The sequence below is a fragment of the Haliotis cracherodii genome, unplaced genomic scaffold (assembly GCF_022045235.1).
Source record: "Haliotis cracherodii isolate W230 unplaced genomic scaffold, xgHalCrac1.p SCAF_5, whole genome shotgun sequence".
Lineage (NCBI taxonomy): Eukaryota > Metazoa > Mollusca > Gastropoda > Lepetellida > Haliotidae > Haliotis > Haliotis cracherodii.
In genome coordinates, this window is record NW_027266308.1 from 14,953,580 (window position 1) to 14,977,742 (window position 24,163).

The 24,163-nt window shown below is 38.9% G+C and overlaps 1 protein-coding gene across 1 annotated transcript; it reads right to left on the reverse strand.

Annotated features, from left to right (window-relative positions):
- Window positions 1-1,448: 1,448 nt before the first annotated feature.
- LOC139443460 (spermatogenesis-defective protein 39 homolog) lies at window positions 1,449-22,969 on the reverse strand. The gene is made up of 19 exons (XM_071224444.1): window positions 22,934-22,969; window positions 21,772-21,852; window positions 21,042-21,153; window positions 18,875-19,042; window positions 17,426-17,497; window positions 16,309-16,406; window positions 15,760-15,828; window positions 15,124-15,216; window positions 14,846-14,982; window positions 14,491-14,518; window positions 13,271-13,344; window positions 10,664-10,754; window positions 10,064-10,198; window positions 9,199-9,240; window positions 8,224-8,313; window positions 4,731-4,817; window positions 3,793-3,882; window positions 3,303-3,401; window positions 1,449-1,658 (listed from the first exon to the last, which is right to left on the reverse strand). Exons 1-19 carry the CDS (start codon window positions 22,949-22,951, stop codon window positions 1,641-1,643), a joined length of 1,602 nt encoding a protein of 533 aa, XP_071080545.1. The 5' UTR covers window positions 22,952-22,969; the 3' UTR covers window positions 1,449-1,640.
- Between the last annotated feature and the right edge of the window lie 1,194 nt (window positions 22,970-24,163).

The window sequence follows — 24,163 nt, forward strand, 5'->3', positions numbered from 1 at the left end:
AAATATTTTTGTGATTTTATCACTTTTTTTCACTAAGGATACTGCTTTAAATTCTTATTGATGACAAACTGAGCCCTTCTTGATTTCACAAGAACGCCTGAGTCCACCAGCCCCAAATTGTCTTTTGGAATCATTGTCCCATGATAATACAAAGATTTTCATTTACTGAGCTTACAAGACCAACAAACTTTTACTAGACTTGGGCTTTGGACTAGTGGTTCAAGTAGCAGATTATTCAAGCTGTGTTTCCTGGAAACACTGTAAGTTAGCTTTGCTTGAAGGCGAGTCAAGACCCTTGGTTCACCTTCTTATCAATTCATTTCATGGATGAGGTGGATTTGAAGATTGTTTTTAAATTCTTTTCACAAATAGATTATGCCAATTCAAAATTTTGGAATGTGTATGAATATAACATTATAACAATCTCCAAATATCATATCTAGTACAGTTTCCATATTCTGTGATGTTAGCCAAACACAGGTTTTATATAAATATTATACATTGTATACATACATAGCAGACAATGCTCAATATATCATTGCACATGGTCCTAAACTCAACAGATTACTGTTACTAGTGGGGTGCATAGTGAATACCACACATTACCTTCCTTTGTAAAAATATTTACACACTGATTCATGGTATTGTGACCACTGATTACCAAATAAGTCACCATGGCAACCATGGATAAACATGATTTTTAACATTATCAAGGAGAAAGTTCAAAATGAAACAAAACAACATAAATATAAGCAGAATCAGACTTCAGCTACATGTTGGTAACTTCTGACCTTGTAAATATGAAGTCATGATATTGTATGAGGCATTACTGGGCATAAACAAACTTTAGGGAGGCAGGATTTTATCCATAAAAGTAAACTTGATTCTAGCCATTTGGCTACGCTCTCTGCAGCTTTGTGACGGCTTGCAAAACAAAGAAACTGGCTTGAGGCAATGGCGACTATGCCTGAGTTTCCCTACAAACCTTACTCTGAATTGTATGTTGTGTGGAAACAGTCGGAAAAATAAAATTTGAGTTGAAAAAGTTGTTTCTTTAGAGTGCATTAAATCAAAATAAATATATTAAAGGTGTGGGCTAAAATTTGGGGGAAGGCAGGTTATGAAAAACAGGAACTTTATTTTAACCAAGCCTTCCTATGGTTACAGGTACAGAAAGATAACAAATTATTCTCATAAGGAAATATTTAGATGATTATGACTATGACAGCATTAACACATTCTTTGTTTGTTGATATACTTCATATCAACATCAGTTTTCATTTCAATATTTGTCATTTTGATTTTATTCATTTTTTCTCTACAAATTATGCCATTTGTTTTCTTTGAGCATGTTTAGGGATGGAATCAAAACAACATATCATTCAAACAGCTTTGAGAGATCTCATGATTTGATGTTAATATGAATTCCTCATTAACAACTATCTGAATCACAGGCACATATTCTATAACATACAACTTCAGTCTAAGTCAAATCAGTAACCACTCCTTGAACCTGACTCTCTGGAGGCCAACCTCTTGTCCTGTACCTCCATGGAAGTAGGTGTACTGCATCAGCTAGAAAGCTAGAAACACTTCTGTACAATGTATTTGGTTGTAGACTAGGCAGGCTTGGAGCTGGATCACTTCCATTTGACAGACTGCAAGGCAAGGATTGTTTCTGTTAGTCTTAGGCTAAAAAAAAAAAGATTCTTGGTTCTCAGGCACCCCCATATCATCATAAAGTCCGCCATATGTGCTTGTTTTTATGTTTGCAAATTTGGTCAATGAAAACATTAAATTAGCTGTCTATCCACCAGTCATGATGATGGTATTCAAATACAAATTCAAGGGTATTTGTGGACTGTATGCGGGACAATGCTTCATACACAGAGGTTAAGATTTACAATAACATGTGTAACATAAGTGGGAAATCGATGCTAAATTATATACCCTGTCTATGAAGCGAATCGGAATGAAGCACGTCACCATTGCATACACAATCGCTAAATTTGCAATTAAAAAGTGTTTGTCTTCTGCAGAAAAAATTTGCATCGTATCCCTTCAGCGAATTCAGGAAAACGAACAGATCATAACAATTAAACTTGGCCAAAACAAATTTGAGATAAAACATCACTAGACATGAAGATTTACCGATTAAATTGTATTTCCTGTTCTGATTGGCATTGTTTTATATGCAGAAATTAACATTACCGTGCATCTTGTCTCATAAACTGAGCCGGAAGTTGCAATCAGCTTTACACACATTTCTCAGAATCTACCTGTGATTCGGTCAATAATATAATTTTAAAGAATTTTGATACAATAAGCGGAAGACTTGTATCTGAAACTATTATTTAATTAGGAATTATTTATTTCAATATCATGTTAGTTTCAACTTTATTTATACATGTGAAACAAATTAATAACCATAAGCGTAGCACTTTGGTTCAGCTGATCGCCATTGCCGGATATGTTTTCTTATGGAAGCATCTGACCAATCACCGTTGATGCCCCCGCGCCCGCGATTGCGAAAACTTTATGATGACGTATAATGGTCACACTACAATAAATATGACTTTCAGCGATTCAATGTATGGCATTTATGATATATCTATCCACCAAAGTTCATTACAAAGTGTTGATATGACCATGGTTGCTGTAAATAACGGTGAGTTGTGCGATCTTCCGATCACTTCACATACGATTTCGCCGAAATGAATTTAAACAATATTGAATGAAATGTTGAATAAAATTTTAAAAAAAGATTAAAAACATAAGTCCAGATATATGATGAACACTTTTTATAACCAGACCATGTATTTATATGATTAATTCGCGTACTTCAGTACGGATTTGTTGAAATTGTATTTCGGGTGTTTTGTGCTCACAGTAATGTCTTTGTGTTGCTCAACCCTGTGTATAAGACAACACCCCCACCTTGAAAGCCTCCCAATTCTAGTTCTGAAAAACTCCCCTTATACACAGCGATATACAGATTTGGATTCTTACTAGTTTGTACACAACCGCACAAAAAAAAAAAGGCCACCCGCCCGCCCGCACAATATTTTCAAAAGCTATTGCCTGAAAACCCAATTTTATTTTTTTTCAGCCTTACAGACATTATCAACACAGCATCCTATCATCCTACCCTCACTCAATACCCCCTTTTATTTCTGTCATCATCTGTTATTTTTGAATATCACCGACTCTGGAGGGTGTACTGTAGGCTATACGGCTGCCTCTATTAAAGAAATAACAAATCTTGAGTTTGGCATGTCACTATTTTCTGTCCAATGACTTACCGAGCTCCGCAGAACATCCTGGGCATACAGAGCTTCATGGGATCTAAGTGTCTGGGAGTACTTCTCCAGCTGTGCTCGGTCCTTCAGCGCTACCAGAGCCTGAAAGTTGGAGGGAGACAGAAGTGACAAGGAACGAAGCCACAGAAATGTTTCCAGATTCAAAGCCTAGCCGAGGAGTGAGTGAGTTAGAGTGAGTGAGGGAGGTTTAACGTCACTTTGAACAGTATTCCCATTATATCACAGCACTTCTGCTAAAGATGGGAGGAAAGTGATGCAGGTCTTCGATATTCACCACTTTGATCGTAGTGCTATCAACAATGAACAGTGGCCGATCGCTCAACTGACCAATCAGCATGGAGAATTACTTGAATGCTTGTGTGCTATCATTTCATTATTTGTGATCACTTGATCACAAGCATAGGTACTAGCCGAGATGACAGTCAGGGTATGTGATAATCCACCATATAGCCATAAGCATCCATATACTTACATCTATCACAGCTTTAGGGCATTCCACTTTGTGTGCAATAGTCAGTCTTTGGTCTAAATCTTCTATCAAGGCAACATACTTTGCTAAAACCTGAAAACCAAAAATACATACACATGACGTTACTTCACCTTCATACATTCATACATACTGAGGAGCAATAATGACAGACATGCGAGTCAGTGGAGTCTGCATCAGGAGTACTGCGCATATGTTTAAAATTAGATCAGAATTCTGAAGGTATTTTGTTAGAGAGATAGGGATCACTCATGCAGAGTTTCACCTTCAAAAGCCTTGTCGTTTCAGAGTGAGTGAGTGAGAGTGATTGATTGAGTATGGTTTTATGCCACTCTTTGCAATATTCCAGCAATATCACGGCCGGGGACACCAGAAATGGGCTAAACACATTGTACCCATGTAGGAATGAACCTGGATCTTCGGCGTGAAGAGCGAACGCTTTAACTATGAGGCTACCCCACCTACCCCTGTGGTTTCAGAGGAGAATGAGTGAAGGTTGCTTGACACCACAATCAGTAATATTCCAGCTACTTCCTCACTGACCACAAATAATGGCGTGGAGGCAAGAGCAATGAATTACATGATCAGGGTACAATGCCAGGAAGTGACCACCCAACCTCCAGCAGAGAGGGAACTCTTCTGACCTGGAATCACTACAGGGATTTCAGAGGAGAGATAATGGATATATAATATATTTAATCCTGTTTGTTGCTTAACACCACACTCAGCAATATTGCAGCTACATGAGGTCAGCCTGTACATAACTTGGTCTGGACAAAAAAAAACAAGTGATTGATATTATGAGTATCACACCATGCCATCAGGGCACACTCACACATTATCAACCAAGTCAGCGAGAGACCACCCGATCTGTTAGGTCCTTGTCATAGTAATCTTGTTGTGTCTGCTGTATAAATACCTACATCATGCGGAGCCTTGTTCTTGTGTAGGATTTCTGATACCTTGTCGAAGCCTATCACAGCCTTTAACTTTGTTCCTCCAAACCATCCCTGTAGAAGTAACACAGGAATTATTCAGCAGTTTAACAATCAAGAGAGTCAACAGTTTTCATGATTGACAGGCATATCAGGCAAAAGACTTTTCCAACACTATGTTACCGACAAATATAGGATTATACTCAGGGTGAATCTGGGGTTGGACTCCACAACCAGTGGATCCTTGGAACTATCATGGATGTTAGTCAACGCAGTGGATGAAATCTTATATGAAACATCAATAAATGAATTTAATTTCACCTTTGTCATATTACTACAAAACAAATTATCAGTAGTTTTCTAATAGGTCAAAACATGAAAGTTGATACTGTTTTCTATGAAGTCACTGATCACGGTACTATTATATACTACTCAAAAGAAATGAAAGAACACATGATTTTTTGCATATGACAAAAGTTTATCTGTCATAACGTGACTAACTTCTTTTAAATAGTGTAGTTAACCATTAAATAATAAAATTCACAAAATACTCCTAGCATAATTTCAGGTTCATTTGCCAAGGACACCATAGCATGTAATTAGTCAGCTTACTTAGAAACTTTGGGTGTTTTGCTGACAAAGTGAAGATGGTTCATCACTCTGGTAAACTCACAATGTTTGTGACAGGGTGTGGCACTGACAAATGACACAACTATCACCACTGAGATATAAAAGCAGTGCCTTACCTGGGTTATTTAGTTTAATCAACATGGGCTCATATGTAACCCCAACTATTGGAAATTTTAGTATTAATTGTATATTAATATACTTATCCTATCTCACACTTTGCATTTCTCCCTTCTTCTTCGATCCTATGTGGGAACGTGCTTGAATCATGTTTCTAGCTTCTAAAACTTAAAATAGCCACCCAAGCCCCCCCTACATCTCCATGGTTACGTCCAAAAGCTAGGTCAATTACGTACCTCTCGTGCACGCCATGCCTGCTTGAACTGACCACATGTGCGCCTCTACCAATTCATTCTCTTTCGCAGAGCTTATTAGGCTAGAGTAAATGAGATGCGGGGATTGTTGGGTGGCCTTATCGCGTGTGAGATAGGATAAGTACATAAATATACAATTTATACTAAAATTTCCAAATTTTTAAACTTATCCTATCTCACACTTTGCATTTTATCCCACAGTTGGATGGTGGGCCGCAGATACTCTAGCCTGTATAGACTACTACTGTGAGATATGCACGAGGAAGCTGGTTCTAGATAGTGTAATTTGAATTTGTTTCAGAATTTTGAAAAAAACTGTCTAGTGTCTAAAGACATGAACTCGTGAGCGGGAAAAAATATTCACGATCAATCGGTGTTAAAGATCCCGATACGTTTCTCAAACGAAAGAGCATGAGATTGGGTATACTGGCTATGCTGGTAGTCAACGATGGATGACCGGGCTCTATCGTTAGTCAAAGATGATCGGGAGCGGGATCAATGACGCTCATTGAAACTCGATCGAGAATGCTGATCATGTGAGTGAGAACTCCGATCCTGCGAGCGCGAACGTCGAACCCGTGAACGAGAATGCCGATCCCGGGAGCGGGAATGCCGATCCATGGAACGAGAGCGCCGATTGTGGGAGTGGGAAAGCCAATCAGTCGTCTTGGAGGGTGAACGTTGTACCGAAGTGTGACGACCTAAAACGACCCGAGCTGAAGTCATATCGACGACCGCATCTCTAGCCCCCAGGGGGGCTGCAGAGCTCGCTGAATCCAAGAGCCGGACTTTGAAAGGACTGGAGCAATCTGTCGCTGGTATAACGACAGCAGGACCCGGGTTGATCAGACGGACCGAGCGCAAATCGACCTGCATACCTTGTGGAGTTGTAGACAGGTCGCAAGAGGACAAGTCGTCTGTAAGGAAGCTGTCTGAGAGGGTGTCGTCTGTGACAGAAATTACCGTTTCGACAGGATTGTCTTTAAGGCGTGATGAGCTGGTACTAGCTTTGGAATCCCCTACTTTGAAACGGCGAACGACAACGTTGCAGGTAAACTTTAAAAGCCAAGTTAGTTAGGGAATGACATTCCGCACATCGGGAACCCAGGGTGCACTGTCCCCGACAGTCGCAACATATTGAGTGGGGATCCGACGTGGAATAGGTACATCTGCATTCTTTACAAGGACATTGATTGTCCTTCTTTCCCATATTTTCCTATTTAAGAAACTCGAACAAACTAGCAAAGGACAATAATTCTGTGATGTTTTCCAAACACGTCGCCACACGGTGGCAATGAGAAAGAGAATGAATTGGTAGAGGCGCACACGTGGTCAGTTCAAGCAGGCACGGCTACATGAGAGGTATATAACTGACCTAGCTTTTGGACGTAACCATGGTGAAGCAGGGGGGCTTGGGTGGCTATTTTTATTTTCAGAAGCTGGAAACATGATTCAAGCACGTTCCCACATAGGATCAAAGAAGAAGGGAGAAATGCAAAGTGTGAGATAGGATAAGTTTAAAGATTAACATGTTATTTTTTGGATTGCATTTTCTAAGTACACATTCTAGTACCAGTAAATTTTTTGGGTTGAGTCACACATGGAATGCGAACCCACACTCTCACATTAGGGCACCTACCGGTAAACACCTGCACACAAAGTCAGCGATCTAACCCACTTTTTGGGGAAGCCTTGGTGGGTGAGTGGGTTAGGTTGTTAACTTTGTGTGCTGGTGAGTAGGTGCCTTTCCCTGAGAGTGGGTGTCCTCTCCTAAAAAGTACTAGAATTTGTACTTTACTAAGAAAGCGCAATCCCAAATGTAAAGTACAGAAAAATATGTTTATAACGAACACGTTATAACGAACTGACGGATATTACAAACTTAATTTTTGGTCCCTGCCATTTGCTGAATAGATGTTGTATATATGCTTATAACGAACTATGGTTACAACTACCTAAAATTAGTGGTCCATTTGAGATTGTTATAACCATAGTTTACTGTATGTTAAATTGGACCCCTTTCTGAAAGGCATTGTCTTTTCATTGAACTCAAAAGTTTAAAATTATCAGGGACCCAGGTTTAAAAACAAGCTTATCGGGTGGAGACCGAAAACAAACGTAGAAACATAAAAACAGCATTCTACTACAAGTGACGTAAGATCGTGTATGCTCAGAGGCCGGTAGTTACGAATAAATATGGAGTTCCCCAACAAAAATGAATTTGTTACCTTTTGAGGATCATGAAGATGATGAAGCATTCGACTGTGTATAGTATTTTCTAAGCTATTATGTACATAACCTACTTTTAAGTGGTCCTAAATTGTGAAATAGCAGCATTTATTCATCCATATGCATTTAGGTATCTTTCTACTCCAGTGGAGATACTCTGTATTTTTTTGCATTCTTTCTTAATTTTATCATACAGGATGTAGGATTTGCATCCGGTAAATCAGTGTTCCTGAAGACTGTAGCACACTTACCTTGGCAGTCAGCAGCACCTCTATATCCTTCCATCGCCTCATCTTGGCCCTGGCTCCCAGTGCACAGTGGAGAAACTGCTTGTCGGAGATCTGCCAACACAACACAGCTCAGTGTAACGGAATATCTCCCTGACACAATAGATCAATGTAAATACTCCTCTATCACACAACATGCATACAAACTAAAGCAACTTTTTCATATTACAAAAAGAATCGAAGAACAAGAAGAAATGTTTTGCATTACAAAGTACAATTGAACTATAGTCCCATGTGTAAGCCATTAGGTAAAACCAAAGATTACTTGATCAATCAACATGATCAAGGTATTTGAAACAAGACAATTAATACTGCATATTCATGTGAATGGAACAGAAAGCTATCTGGCACTGGGTGAACAATGATGTTTGCATCAGTTTCAAGCTCATTAAAATCAGATCTTAGTTCTCGCTATCGCTAAACAAAGATCTAAGGACATCCCATTACGGGTCATGTCAGAACGACCGCTTACCAGATAATGAAAGCGACTGTCGGAATGTGTTTTCTAATCATGCAACCTTGAAAACGTTAACACAGTGTATCCCACTTATGGCCCGTACGACTGATTCCGTCAAAATTATGGTCTATCTCTCACTTACGAGGGATAAACATTTGAACGGAGGAGGCGTTGCACAGTACGTGGGAAGCATTGCCATACAATCTCAACCATATATTAGTCATTCCGGAATGTTCGTTTCTTCAGTTTTCAAAACAGCGTAGTCTGAAATGGAAGTCGCCAGGATGAAACGAGTGCCGTAAAGCTGCTTTGTATTTCGCTGATGTCAACTTCTTCTTAGTCATTTCAGTCGTCAGTCAATGACCCGAAATGGGATGTCCTCAGATCTTTGTTTAGCGGCAGCGAGAACTTAGATCTGATATTAATGAGACTGCATCAGTTTAGATGTGTAACTGTAAAATACTACAGACTTCTATACTCACATTGTGTCTGGCTTTCAAAGCTTGTGGACTGGCTAAAGAATTCTGAAACCACACACATTTCTCATTGACAATAATAAACATGCCAAAACTAATACAAAAGAATTGACATCAATATTTCTTTTACTTTTATAAAGGAATAAACATGAACCCAGTGTGACACTGTAATCTGACTACAGCAGTGCCTGGGGCGCCGAGAGTATATCTGACCAGGCAATGTGAATGGCATTTTAAACCAAGCTCACCTAATCCCTTATTGTACTTGACGATAATCATGACTATTTGATTGCCACTAAAATATTGGAAAAAAATAATTTGTGCTTCGGTTTAACCCACAGGATATCACTGTCTTGAAGCTGTGAACCCCAATTTCCTTATATTACAATAAAAAAGTAAATGTAGTTTACTTGACACCAAACACTGAAAGTATATGCAGTATACTGGGCACAAGACACAAAGTATATGCAGAATACTGGGCACAAGACACAAAGTATATGCAGTATACTGGGCACAAGACACAAAGTATATGCAGTATACTTGGCACAAGACACAAAGTATATGCAGTATACTGGGCACAAGACACAAAGTATATGCAGTATACTTGGCACAAGACACAAAGTATATGCAGTATACTTGGCACAAGACACAAAGTATATGCAGTGTACTGGGCACAAGACACAAAGTATATGCAGTATACTGGGCACAAGACACAAAGTATATGCAGTATACTGGGCACAAGACACAAAGTATATGCAGTATACTGGGCACAAGACACAAAGTATATGCAGTATACTTGGCACAAGACACAAAGTATATGCAGTATACTGGGCACAAGACACAGGAAGTACACGATGCTGTGTCAACCAACCTCTGAAAGGTCGTAGTGGTAAAGACAGAAGTAGTACAGGGTGGTTGTGACTGGCTGACCGAACAGGGTGGCTCGGCGGGGAAAGTCGCGGAAAATCTGGACCTGACCTGTTGCTTCCGCATGGGAATCATTTTCCTGCACATAAATGAAAAATAGACTTACATTCACATAATTCCATCAAAAATAGGTGATTTTGAAATATGGTACAACTTACCATGGTTAATGGACATTATGGAATTTGTTCATCCCATGAACATGATAAATATACAACAGTTTAACATGGATTCTCACTCAGTGTACTGACCCCGATCTGACCAGTCCTTGTTTTCCCCTTAATGACAAGCACCAACAGAGAACAACAAGTGCCATCTGGAATCTTAGGTACATAAGTAGATAAACATTATGGATTTTCAGATTTGAGGGTGTTATTGAGTACTGTTCCACAAATTTTAAAAATAACTCGATTTTGACTGGTCAATCAGAGATTATCAAATCACAATAACCACCTATGATTGAAACAGCAAATTCGATTTCCGTATCACACAAGCTAATAGTCATACTTGGGCTTGGGCCTATTGACTATGGAATCAGTAATCCTACCTCAACTGGCCTCTGTCTCTCCAGCAGGTCTATCTGTTCCTGGAGTAGTGCTGCCTGGCGACCCAACTGGACTTCAGACTGGAAGTGAGCTCTGCAACCACAACAACACGTTTCTCTCACCATTGCTCAATCCTTTGAGCTGTGGTCTTGTAACTGGACAGTATAGTTACAACACATGACAACTGTAGATTACCTCACATCAAGTCAAATATTCCCTAGTATCATTGTCTGCCCACATGTTGAGTTAGTGAATTTAACACAGCAATACCCCAGCCACATCAAGGAGGCCTGTAAATAGTGAGTCTGAACCAGTTAACCACTGACTGAAAGCATGAGCTATGATCTATGACAGTAGGGCTGATGACATGCAATCAACAGAGTCACAGAGATTGACACAGGTTGAATTTAGTCACCTCTAAGATTTACTGCAAGCCCAGTCACCAGGTCGAATTTAGTCACCTCCAAGTCTTACTGCAAGCCCAGTCACCAGGTTGAATTTAGTCACCTCCAAGACTTACTGCAAGCCCAGTCACCATGTTGAATTTAGTCACCTCCAAGACTTACTGCAAGCCCAGTCACCAGGTCGAATTTAGTCACCTCCCAAGTCTTACTGCAAGCCTGGTTGCCAGGTCCAATTTAGTCACCTCCAAGTCTTACTGCAAGCCCAGTCACCAGGTCGAATTTAGTCACCTCCCAAGTCTTACTGCAAGCCTGGTTGTCAGGTCGAATTTAGTCACCTCTAAGTCTTACTTCAAGCCTGGTCACCAGGTCGAATTTAGTCACCTCCAAGTCTTACTGCAAGCCCAGTCACCAGGTCCAATTTAGTCACCTCCAAGTCTTACTGCAAGCCCAGTCACCAGGTCGAATTTAGTCACCTCCCAAGTCTTACTGCAAGCCTGGTTGTCAGGTCGAATTTAGTCACCTCTAAGTCTTACTTCAAGCCTGGTCACCAGGTCGAATTTAGTCACCTCCAAGTCTTACTGCAAGCCCAGTCACCAGGTCGAATTTAGTCACCTCTAAGTCTTACTTCAAGCCTGGTCACCAGTCTCCTTTCCCCCCCATCACTCGGTCAATCCGTCACGAGATGAGAGAAACATGATATTTCACTCAATACATGAAATATCCTATTTATTATATAATTTTGGTGTAGTTGTCTGCAGGAAGATTAAATTATATCATTACAAATGTAACACTTTCAAGCGTAAATTATCCCTACATAACACACATGGACGGTTTTCCACCCCCTGTAAGTACGACTAAAAATGTAGTTCCGTCTTTGATAAATCTTAAAAAATATAAACAAAAGTAACCAAAAATATTTGATGTCACTAAAATTCTTTAGCATAAATTTGGATATGATTATATACAAAATCAACTTCATCAAAAAATAAATTTCAAATCAATGAGGCGGTTGTTCGAAGCGAAAGAATACACGCAATTCAAGTAACAAAATGGCGCTTTGCGAAACGTAAAGTATCGACTGGCAAATCAGAAGAGAAATTCACAGTTTAATACAAATCATTTTCAACAAAATAAACAAACGGTAAGAATCGGCATTAACTACATAAATGACCATCTGTCATTACATGACTTGTCAACGTTGAACTGACGTCAATCAACAGTTTGTGTACAAGCTGTCTCGTGTAGGCCAACATAGTTCCGTCAACGTGTTATGTTCACTGCAGTGAAATATCAAAAGTTATGTTCACTGCAATGAAAATATCACTTTTCTCAACTTCAGAAAACTCAGCCTTTCACACTGAAGTATACAATAAAACACTTAGTCAAAGTTGTTAGCCAAGCTAACTAAAAAAAAAAATACTTCTAAAAATCTCAAACATATCAAAAGGCACCAGTTCACCACTAGGCCTATTACTGTTTGGTGAAGAAACATTATACAGTTTTCAAGTTCTGCTCCGGAAACGAGCATTATTGCCATTTTCAGCTTTAAAAGTTGTTGCAAAAAAACTGACAATATTTCTTCTTATAAATCCAAAACTATCAAAAAGCACCAATTCACCACTAGACCTATCTATGTACCAGGTTTGGTGAAGAACTATTGTACGGTTTTCATTACTGCCATTTCCAGCCTAAGTCAAAGTCTAACAAATACTGGGATAACACTTTCTTAGTAAACTACAGATTCTAGTACTTTTGGGGGTTGAGTCCCATCCGGATTTCGAACCCACACTCTCAGAGTGAGGCACCTAATCACCAGCATGCAAAGTCAGTGATCTAACCCGCTCAGCCACTGAGGCATCCACAAATGAAAGTCCTACAACTGGTAGTCTAGATCACATGCTTTGTGTACCCCCCTGACAAGTGTAAATTTGCACGGCTCCCATAATGGAAAACATGAACACACAATACCCTTTAGAAAGTGGTCAACAAATGTTATGCTTAAGTCAACAATATTCTATCAAAATCATGAAGGACTTTGAATGACTGAGTCTGGGCCATGCTAACTAGTGGTCTGTAGCATGAGCAACAATCCACCATGTTGTCCAGCACGATCACCTAATCCACGGAACCACCTCTTTCAAACAGTTTACCAAGACTGAAAGATTTAATACACACAAATATATTTAACATGTCCAATTTTCTTACCTGTAGCATGTCTTTAAGGTCGCAATTTTTATTGTAGGATCTTTAGACTGGCAGGCTATTTTGTACTTAAACATCTGAAACAGACATCAGCAAAAAAAATTATATCTACGCCTTATTATAATTATAGAAATTGACAAACTTAGCATTAAACTCCTAAGATTTAACATGCTTTAATGCGTCGAAGGTTCATTCTCTTTCTTCCGTATTAAAATTGAACAAATGTGTGAATGTTGTTATACCCTGAAGTAAGAATGTCCCAACGACAACACCAGATAAGGACAAGTCAGCTCTGGCAAACTGGTGGTTCAAAAACACTATGCCGCTTATTATAGCTGGGATGTCCTTGTTCAGTAACTAGGTCAAGAACATACTCCCCAGTTTTCTGAGGGCAGACAGGAATATGACGTAACATATGACCATTTAAGGTGTTAGTGGGAAATTTGATAAGTATTGACTGACCTTGTTTATTTTGAGCTTACAGCTTTTACATTAAATATTAGGCTGTTACTATTGTTATAGACATGTCATTGCGATGTAATTGCCTAAATTCCGTCTAGTTTGGAAATATGAACAAAATGTGACTGATCCATGGTTATGTCACTGACCATTTTCAGCACTCGTGTTTTGATCAAGGCATTATTTTACACTTTCGTGACAGATGAGTCCTCAGCATGTGCAATTTTCACTCAACTCGAAGCTCAAGTGCTTTAATCAAACATGGCTGCAGTGACTGAGTAAAGAAAATCTGACATAGATCGTCCAAACATGTATTGTGTTTCTTATGAGAACAGTAATATGAGATAAAAATCACACACATGCTTCAATCTAATTAGTTTAAATCATTCCATACTCATTTGCATCAGACTGGACTAACAGTAGATGTTATTTCCTCCCATACTTAACTTAAGTGAGTTAGTTGGGTTTAATGCCGCTTTTAACAGTATTCCAGCCCAAGTGATGCAAGTCTCAGACATTTACTACTTCGGTGAAACCCACGTGCTGCTGACAAACCTACAAACATTATCGGGGCAAACCAGGATTTGAACCCACAATCATAGGTTTCTGGTGCGCCCAAGGGACGCAACTCTGCACAGCCACCCGTGCCCCCACTTAACTACAAGCGTATATAGGACACAATAGTTTGCATCTGGCAAAACACTTCATATACATGCATGTATATAAACTATATCAAGTAATTGTTTTCAAATATTTCAACTCACCGAAGCTTCTTCTGATCTCCCCAGCATACTAGAATCAGAAATAGTGGCAGACATTGGACACTGACATCATGTCATGGAAACTATGATCATAAATGATCATAAATGGATTGATTCAATAATCCAAGAGAAGTGTCAGCCTAGTGCTGATTCTGCATTAAACATAACTTACTGATGATGCATTGATCTTGTGTGGTCATTTACTGATTTCACAATTCAGTTCTGTGAGGGTTACCCTTTGAGTTTCAATTACCCGGTAGGAAGCAATTAAGTCATGAGATTTGGTAGAGTCTCTACACAAAGAGTCATAAACCATTTCTCATATTCCAACCCCACTGTAACACATTATGGTTCCTACCCAAGAAAGTCGACCATCTGGGCGTAGTCATAGTGATGCTTTAGGTAGGACAGATAATGGTTGATAGCGACTGGGCGCCTCATCATTTCCAGGTTGAATAGTGATGCCTTAATGGTTTTCTTTACAAACAGAATTACCTGTAACAATAAAGGTAATAAGATGTGACATTTGAATATAAGTTGAAATACGTACAAAAATGATACAAAATGGTACCTGTTAAAGTAACTATTAACTTAAGAGATAATAAATGTATCTAAAAACTTTTCCTGGTAACTCACAGCGATAATGGCATTCCCGTCGTGTGACTCTATGGCCTTGTCTAGCAGAGCCAGCTTGTCTTCTTTGGACTTGTACAGCTCAAACGTGTAGGCCTGAACAGAGCATGGGGGCAGGATAGAGTTTAGTTTCCTTGATAAATATTGCAGTAAACATGGAAGGAAGATGTACCTTCTAGGACACACTGCAAAATAAGGCTAAAAAGGCAAAACTTATCAGTACAAGTAAGTATTATTTTTATTTAACCACAGAAAAGACTTAACCCACTCCCTGGAAACCTCCATAGGAGATCGCGTCAGGTGAACTTTCCAGTCAGTCAATCTGTGCCAAGGCCCCTAAATTCTCAGTTCAAGTCAGGGGAGCATTCATACAAGATATATCTGATTTCTGTATCTCAAAAATGAACATAAATGGAGAGTTCTGAATGCAAACAAATATAGCTGTTCTATTCTATTGTTGTGGAAATATTTTACATCCTGATAAATCTGAGCGCTATGGCATAGAGACTTGAAAAGGTGACTTCCTATAGAGGTGTTCTTTACATCTTGACACAGAGAGGTATTGTGTTGGAGTAACAGATTTGATCTTAATGAGACTGACATCACACAAGCCTGTTGCCTGCTGAAGACTATGTGTACCTGTCCAAGCACCATGTTCCTGATTGTATCACCCACTGGCTGCTTCTTCCACCGCTCCCTCTTGGCAATCTGAAGCAAGCACAACCTGTATCCTAGGAGCCATCTGGACTTACTGAATGCATGCATAAGGAATAGAAACAGTATGAAGGCTTACTAGTTATTTCCCACAAGCTTGAAAACATGATGAATGGGGCTTATATATTGTATCCATGTGGAGAATTGTACATGGGCATCAGCATGACAAAAATCCCATTAACCATTAGGATAAAACATGATAAAATACTGCCCCTTTTTTGACAAACAATGTATCAAATAGGAGACAGGTATCATCGAAAATGAACATAAATGGGGAGTTCTGAATGAAAAAAATAAAGCTCTTCTATCATATTGTGGATACATTGAAGACAAATATAAATGGGGAGTTCTGAATGCAAAAAAAAAAGTTCTTCTATTATATCTTACATCCTGTCAATTCTGAGTGCTGAGTCATATACACTAGACTTCCTATGGAGATGTATGAGATAAGATGTATGATCAGACATCACTCACCTGTAGTTCTTTCCTCAGGAAGATGATTTCCTTCTGGAGTTTATCAAGATAAGCTGATGTTGGCTGCTTTTTCCCCGGAGTTGAGGCGTCTCTAACAACTACAACATGTACATGTCCACATTCACACCTGGGGTCGAGAACTATAGGGTCCTGTAGTAGACTCAGTTTACCCACATTAACTGTTTAAGTCTTAAAAACAGCACATCTGTTTATTGTCGATTAAGCAGAAATCATTACAGGCAATACATGTTTCAAACTTTCGAGAAACCAACAAGACCAGGAATGGTACTGACAGACCAAGAATCATAATCAAGGATTCCCAACCTGGGAATTGCCATTTTATTTTTTATTGTAAACTAAAACAGTGTGTATTTTAATATAATGTGTTGACCATTCATAGATCTAGACATTCTTGGTTAACCATTGCATGTCATTTTGGAGGTCAACAATTACGAGCCATCTATAAAGCGAACCCACGTACAAGACGACCCACCTGTACAAGCCTATAAAATTGATGCTAATTTATATACCCCATCTATAAAGCCAGTCGGAATGAAGCACGTCACCAGCGCATACACAATCCCTACATTTGAAATACAAACGTGTTTGTTTCCGCAGAATAAAATTACATCGTTTCGCTTCAGCAATCTGGGAAACGAACAGATCATAACAATACAACTTGTTCAATACTAATTTAAAAGTTGAGATAAAAAAACACAAGACATGATCATTTACCGATTAAATTGTATTTCCTGTTCTGACAGGCATTGTTTTATATGCAGAGATTAAGATTACCGTGCAAATTTTCTCGTAAACTAAGCCTGAAGTAGCAATCAGCTGTACACACGTTTCTCGGAATCTACCGGTGATTTGGTAAATAATTACCAAATAATATAACTTCAAAAAAAAAATTTCATACCATAATCGAAAGAACTTTTATGCCTAAAGTTACCATAAAAAAATCAGTTAAAATGCAAATACTTATTGGTACAGATGTACAGTAGTGGCATCTGTCATTACTATATCTTTCCACATAGTCAACACTGATGTCCAGTCAGCGTGGTCAGTGTCTCTAATGGACGAGGAGGCATGTGGGGTATTTCAAACACTCACTTACCGTCCTCTATACTTGGATCACTGACCCCTCGACTCATTTGCGCCTTGTTCACCCCAAACTGGACAACATTTCCTGCAATAGTGACATAACAATATTGAACACGGCTGTTGTCTCTGCATTAAGCAAGGCAATGAGAACAATAAAAATAGCTTGTCCAGTTAGCATGGTTACTGACAGCCCATATCATGTTCTACAGGTTCAGTCACTGTTCAAAGGAATTCTTCTATTTTCTCTGAAAAGTTGAGCTGAACAATTAATTTTCAGTCCTTGACAAATTCTGTGATCACAAAAAGATTGGAGAAACTGAACTTACTGCAGAATTGCAGAAAAGTCACAGATTTTGTTCTTTTTTATCAATCAATGCACTAATTTACATCATTATCAAGCTTTTTTTATCAGATTTTGGACTCGAGAGATGCCCAAACATTTAATAAGTAATTAAAACACACAAAATGTGAACATTATATTATGACTATATAAACTATGTCTACATCTTAGCATAAATAAATATCAGAATCACTATGCATATTTATGTGCACAATTGTATGTCTTATCCAATGCTAACTGATTAAAATGACAGTTTGTGGAATTATTTTGTTTTGGATTTTGATTTCTTATCATTTTTTTTGGGGTGGGTGGGGGGGAAATGGTCATGTCTTGAACAATTACTTTGGGGGTATATATTCATATATAACACCCCACACTAAATATAAAATGGTCCCCTAGTGAATGTTGTGAACTGTCACACACTGTAATCATTCAACACTGTCACACACTGTAATCACTCAACACTGTCACACACTGTAACCACTCACCATTGTCACACACTGTAATCACTCACCATTGTCACACACTGTAACCACTAACCATTGTCACACACTGTAACCACTCACCATTGTCACACACTGTAATCACTCAACACTGTCACACACTGTAATCACTCAACACTGTCACACACTGTAATCACTCAACACTGTCACACACTGTAACCACTAACCATTGTCACACACTGTAACCACTCACCATTGTCACACACTGTAACCACTCACCATTGTCACACACTGTAATCACTCAACATTGTCACACACTGTAATCACTCACCATTGTCACACACTGTAATCACTCAACACTGTCACACACTGTAACCACTTGATCTTCATTTTCACATACCAGCAGACATCCTTTAAACATGTTAGTATGGTTAGGAAACCAAAATATGTCTTATATACCAATTATATATATACTACTCAAAAGAAGTTAAATAATACTCAATTATTTCATATTACTATAAAACATGACAGATTAACCACAGAGATATGAAATCTTGCTTCATCTTAGCACTGTATATCACTGTATGTTATCAGGTTAAGTACAGATGATAATGAAGCAGGATTAAATTAACTTTGTTCCGTAATTCATAACATGCAATAATGGTCATTCATTATTTACCACCAAGGCTCTGAGATCGGTTGTGAGACATGCTGGCTGGTTTATCATATTTTCCATATGAAGCTGATGGTGCGGAGGGAGGGAGTGTGGTGGTTCGAGCAGCATGGGAGGTAATTGGAACAGCCAGGTTTGAGAGATCAGGAGCATTAGAAGCTGATTTGTGGTTGTCTGTCCAGAGCAAAAACAAGCCATTCTTTCAATACGTTCAGTATTACATCAAAGTGTAACAATACTTGGTAACATGATGCAGTGGGATAAGCATGGATTTATTATATTAAGAACGATACTACTTTCCTTAAACCATTCCTCAAACTGCATGTGCAAAATATATAAACATTATAAATGCACCAAAGACTTAATTCATTGCCTAATGATCTAATGTATTGTAATAACAACAACTATGGTATGTCTTTTGGAAGTTAAGAGCGCCAACAAGAAGAATACTTTTGAACCATCTCTGAATGTCAGTTCACCAAGAGCTAGATAAATGAGCAGCTGTCCTCTGGAAGGTTGGCCATTTTTTCCCTTTTCAATTCCTAAATCCCCTGGTTTATTTTATGGATCATTCTGTTCAATAAGCATAGTCATACGGTCAACCTTTGCCCTGTATTCAGTTGTGTGAAAACCCATTTGCAACTGGCTTCATATTATATTAAGTAACATATTCACATTGAAGGTACTTTCTAAAAAATAATATCATTTTAAAGTGGGCCCTTCATTGCACCGGGAACTTATTTTAACTGTGCCACTTAGATTCTAACCCTGCTTTTGATACGCAAGCACTTTCGCACCCTATAGTGATATGTCATTATGAATGAACTGCACTGAGCCACCATGTATTGTTACACCTCTTCAAGGAAATAGTATCAAAGACTTACTCTCACTAGTGGCTGGTGAGGGTACCATGGTGCCCGTCTTTGTGTTACCTTAATATTAGAGAAATGAAGAACATATATTTGGCGATAATCTTCTGTCAAACACCACATGTACCATTTGTTGACATGTTTAGACAGTTTCACATTGATGAGATATAGTGTTTCTGTAATAAATAATTAAGTAAGTGTTAACTATCCACATTACCTTTGTAATATAAGCCTCTTTCTATATCTATGTTATCTAACCAAGAAACATTAACAATTGTTTCCTTGAACATGTTGAAGGGAAGCATCATGACCAATCCATGGCGAATAGTCTACAAGGCCCAACTGGTATTTTACATCAATTCATTCATTTTAGAGTTAATATATGATTTTTATTAAAAGATTGTACATGACAGAAAATTAGACTTGGGATTCAGACTAGTGGATGAAGTTGATGACAGCATCTCCATGACAAAAAAAACATATATCCTCGTTTTATGGGTTTTTCAGCCTCTAAGAAGTAATTCTGATTATGTGTCTTATAACAATGCCAATACACTAAACATAGGTCATACATATCAGAACATTTATATCTGTCAGCACCTGGATGGCCAAATAACCATGTCTTGTTAATTCTATAGTTATACCAGTAATGCCCCGTTGAGCAGGATGAATCGATCAAGCGCCATCTTCTTACCGTCACATGATATCGAGCCCCTCCATTACAGTCAAGTTAAAAATAGGTGCACAACATATCAGTCACATAACTTTACATAAACTGATACAGGAAGTATCAAAAATAGAAGCCGATTCGTTATTAGAGCATACAATTGTTCTGAAGCATAATTATCATTGGATCAACTTAGATTAAAATGTGCATTCGTTTAAAAAGTAAGTTTTGAGGTATGTGAGTGAGTGAGTTTAAACAGTATTTCAGTTATATCACGGTGTGTCAGCTCGACGTGGGAGGAAAGCCCAACGTTATGGAGGCCTTAGATGTTTACCACTTTGGTGAAACCCACGAGCACGGGTATGGTGCTGACAAACCTAGAAACATAATCAGGGCGAACCGGGATTCGAACCCACAATTATAGGTTTCTGGCGTGCCCAAGAGATGCAACTGCCTACTTTGATTACTTCATAAGTGCATGGCCAATAGGCGAGGCTCGAAAACATGTGGCATGGGATTATACCCGGAATGACAAACCTTTCAGAAACAAATCGTGTCTATCAACATGATCAATGCTAATTCATCTCACTTTTCTGAATTGGTTATCATGGTGACAATAAGAACCAAGGCTACCTACTATATCTAACCACTGGATCTCCCTGCCAGTTGACCAAGTCAAATTCCTCCTCATCTTCATCATCAATAGTTTCTGATGTTGTCAGAATCTTCTTTGCAGTTTCAAAACTAACCTAAACATAAAGGCAGGTTCCATGAGCAGACTACTAACCATTTCAGAAATAAAGACTTACTATTAAACCTAGTCACTGATGAACAAACAGCCAGTGAAGGTCATTCAAAGCAGCTGCCAGCAATATTCCAGTTGTATCACCACAGCCAGGGAATACTCGAGCGGTGACTAGACAAATCAGTGACTGCTATCAAAAGCAACAATACACACCACTGGAGCACACAATGACAAAAAGTTACCATCTGATCAATATGGGTAACACCTTAAGAAGAATATACCGGTAAGTGAATGGATATCATCATATTAAATGTTCTGTGATGGGATTCAAACCAAGTGCTTTTTGATCCATTGTCGGATGCCTTATCCACATGACCAAATATGTGCAGGTTTTAACCTTGTAAGCAAGCTGATAAGGCAAGGATGTGGGATGACTCCACACCTTGCTACACTTTCATTCATTGCACCTCACATATTTCAGGCAAACTGTAATTACAATGTCAAGTGCCAAAGTAGAACAAAAGGAACTTATGACATTATGAAATTTGTGTGACATTCCCACTTGATTGAATTGAGTGAAACAAGTGCATTAATTGTGACTAAGAAGGAACAATTTACTTACATCATCGTCAAAGATATTTCTCCTACTTGGACCTTTCCTTGCTGAGGAATCACCCCAGTAGTCATCAGCATCCTCGGATGGCTGTAGGCAGATAAATAACATGGATTTTATGTGCGTACATCCATCAAAAATGCATTTTGAGACACAAATTTCAGCTGCCTTACTAAAATAACTGAGTTTTGGGAGCTTTCCCCCCCAAAATACTGTTTAGTATTTTCTTCATGATCTTTGTCTGAAATCCTTACCATTGGCTAACTATTAATGAGGGCAATGGAAGGTAGTTCCGGCTAAAAACGTTACTTCTCTCAAGTGAAATATCTATTCTACTTGCAGATTAAACACTATGTTTTTGTTGAAAAGTGGCCTCTATGCGTGTCACAGACGAGGATGTCACACGCCATTATGGAACTTCTATTTAGATGGCCAATCTTCAATGATTATGAATTACTTTGATAGTCAGTTTTGAGGATTAATCATATTACACCATACAAATGTAGGGGGCTATATTAGTAGCATGGCAGGTGTTCGGTAAAAAGCATGTGTATCGTAGCGTCTTAGCCTTTTGACGTTTTGTTCGAATATGTACCATGTTTACAATGGCAGTGTCAGTTCTTGGACCGGTTGTGTTTGTTCACCTTAAGGCAACTGTAAAGTTTGTTGTTTTTACGGTTTTAAATCCACGGGAATCCACAAACTCACACATACCTAGGACTGCGGAAGCTTTTCGACGTTGTGAGACAATATGGTATATTACAGTTACTGTTTCACATAGCATTAGGCCTGATCTCTGGCAATAACTTAAAACGCTCCTCTTTAGGCACTTAATTTATATGTATTGGTCCGCAATCCTCACAGAGGTTGCGCCCCTACCAGAGCATTTAATCACGCATTTGAAGTGCATACTGATACCTATTGTTAGGCGGGCGTGATTTTGCCAGAGCGCGTCAGTACTATGATCATTAGCCTGATTCGTAAGAGTGCGGAGTGGTGCAGATTGCAGGTGTGCTCACCTCTCACCTACAAACCAGGCATAGCTGAAACGCGAGATGGTACATACGTTTTCACGTAAGTGTACTAACTGCATGTTAATTATTGGGTGAGTAAATACAGACTCTTCGTAAGGCAGTATGCAATGCATTCCTGCATCACCTCATCAATATACCTTTCTCGTAGCGGCCATTTTCGTTTGCAGCGCCGCCTGTTGGAGAGGACAGTAGGCTTGTTTAAAAGCCGGACGAAGTCAGTTTCTTAAGGGACATTCACACGGTACATCTAACCTCTGTTGGTATAACTTTCGATTCATAGTATGAAGATTTACATATCTGCATTAGGTACGAACTTATATTGGAAACAGTTCTGATTTTTTATGTTTTAAACCATGTTTATGCGATTCAAAATGATTTTGTTCACATAATTTATATCTAGGTGTACAAAATAAAATTGTCTATCAAACATTCGTATACATACAAAATTACAAATCCTACCATGAGTTCGTGAATAAAATAAAATCACAATAAAGTTAGACATAACCAACGTGAAATAGAAAAAAATGCGTCTTATTTTATTACAGCTTCACTGCGTTCAGCGAACTACGCGTTCCGTTTCAAATGAAATTTAGCGAATACATACTGAACCAAATTAAAAATTTCACAATCCTAAAATTTTAATATTTTGACCAGTTATCATTGTGGGCCCTTATTGTTATGGCCACGTATTGTCTTCAGATAACACCCGTTTTGTGCAGGTGAATCGATAAAAATCATGTACACAGCACTATAGTGGCAAAAGTGTTTTTTCACGTGCAACTGGTCACGTGGCCATAATACCGCACGTGTTTTCAGCCATACTTGTTAGCAGTCATTAACAAAAACAGAAAAACACAAAAAAAACAAAAGTCTTTACGGCCATTTGTCATGCCACGCCTTTCAAATGTGCAACGTGAACGTGCCATCGGCATGTTGTAGACGGGAATGTCCGTAGCTGAAGTCGCAAGGACGATGGGTTGTAGTCGACGGACTATTTATGATTTACAGACGCGTCTACAGCAAACGGGTACCACCGCTGATCGCCCTCGACCAGGTCGACCACGTGTGACGTCACATGCAGAGGATCGTCAGATTGTCTTACGTAACCGATTTTTGACGGCTACATCAACCAGAAATGAACTGTTTAGGGATACACTGAGTGCGCAAACTGTTCGAAACCGTCTGAGAACTGCTCACCTTCAAGTACGACGGCCATACTGCGGGCCGATTCTGACTTAATTACACAGACGTCAACGTCAATTGTGGGCACAGCGACACTTACGATGGACTCAGAGGAATTGGAATCAAGTCGTCTTCAGTGATGAATCCCGATTTAATCTTCGATTTGCTGATGGTAGGGCGAGGGT

What these genes read in the sequence shown, in the direction of transcription:
- LOC139443460 (XM_071224444.1), bottom strand. An exon ending in ACCTTAAAGACATGCTACAG is followed by an intron (nt 10,755 to 13,270) that starts GTAAGAAAATTG and finishes TTGTGGTTGCAG; the next exon opens with AGCTCACTTCCAGTCTGAAG. An exon ending in ACCACTACGACCTTTCAGAG is followed by an intron (nt 9,241 to 10,063) that starts GTTGGTTGACAC and finishes GTGTGGTTTCAG; the next exon opens with AATTCTTTAGCCAGTCCACA.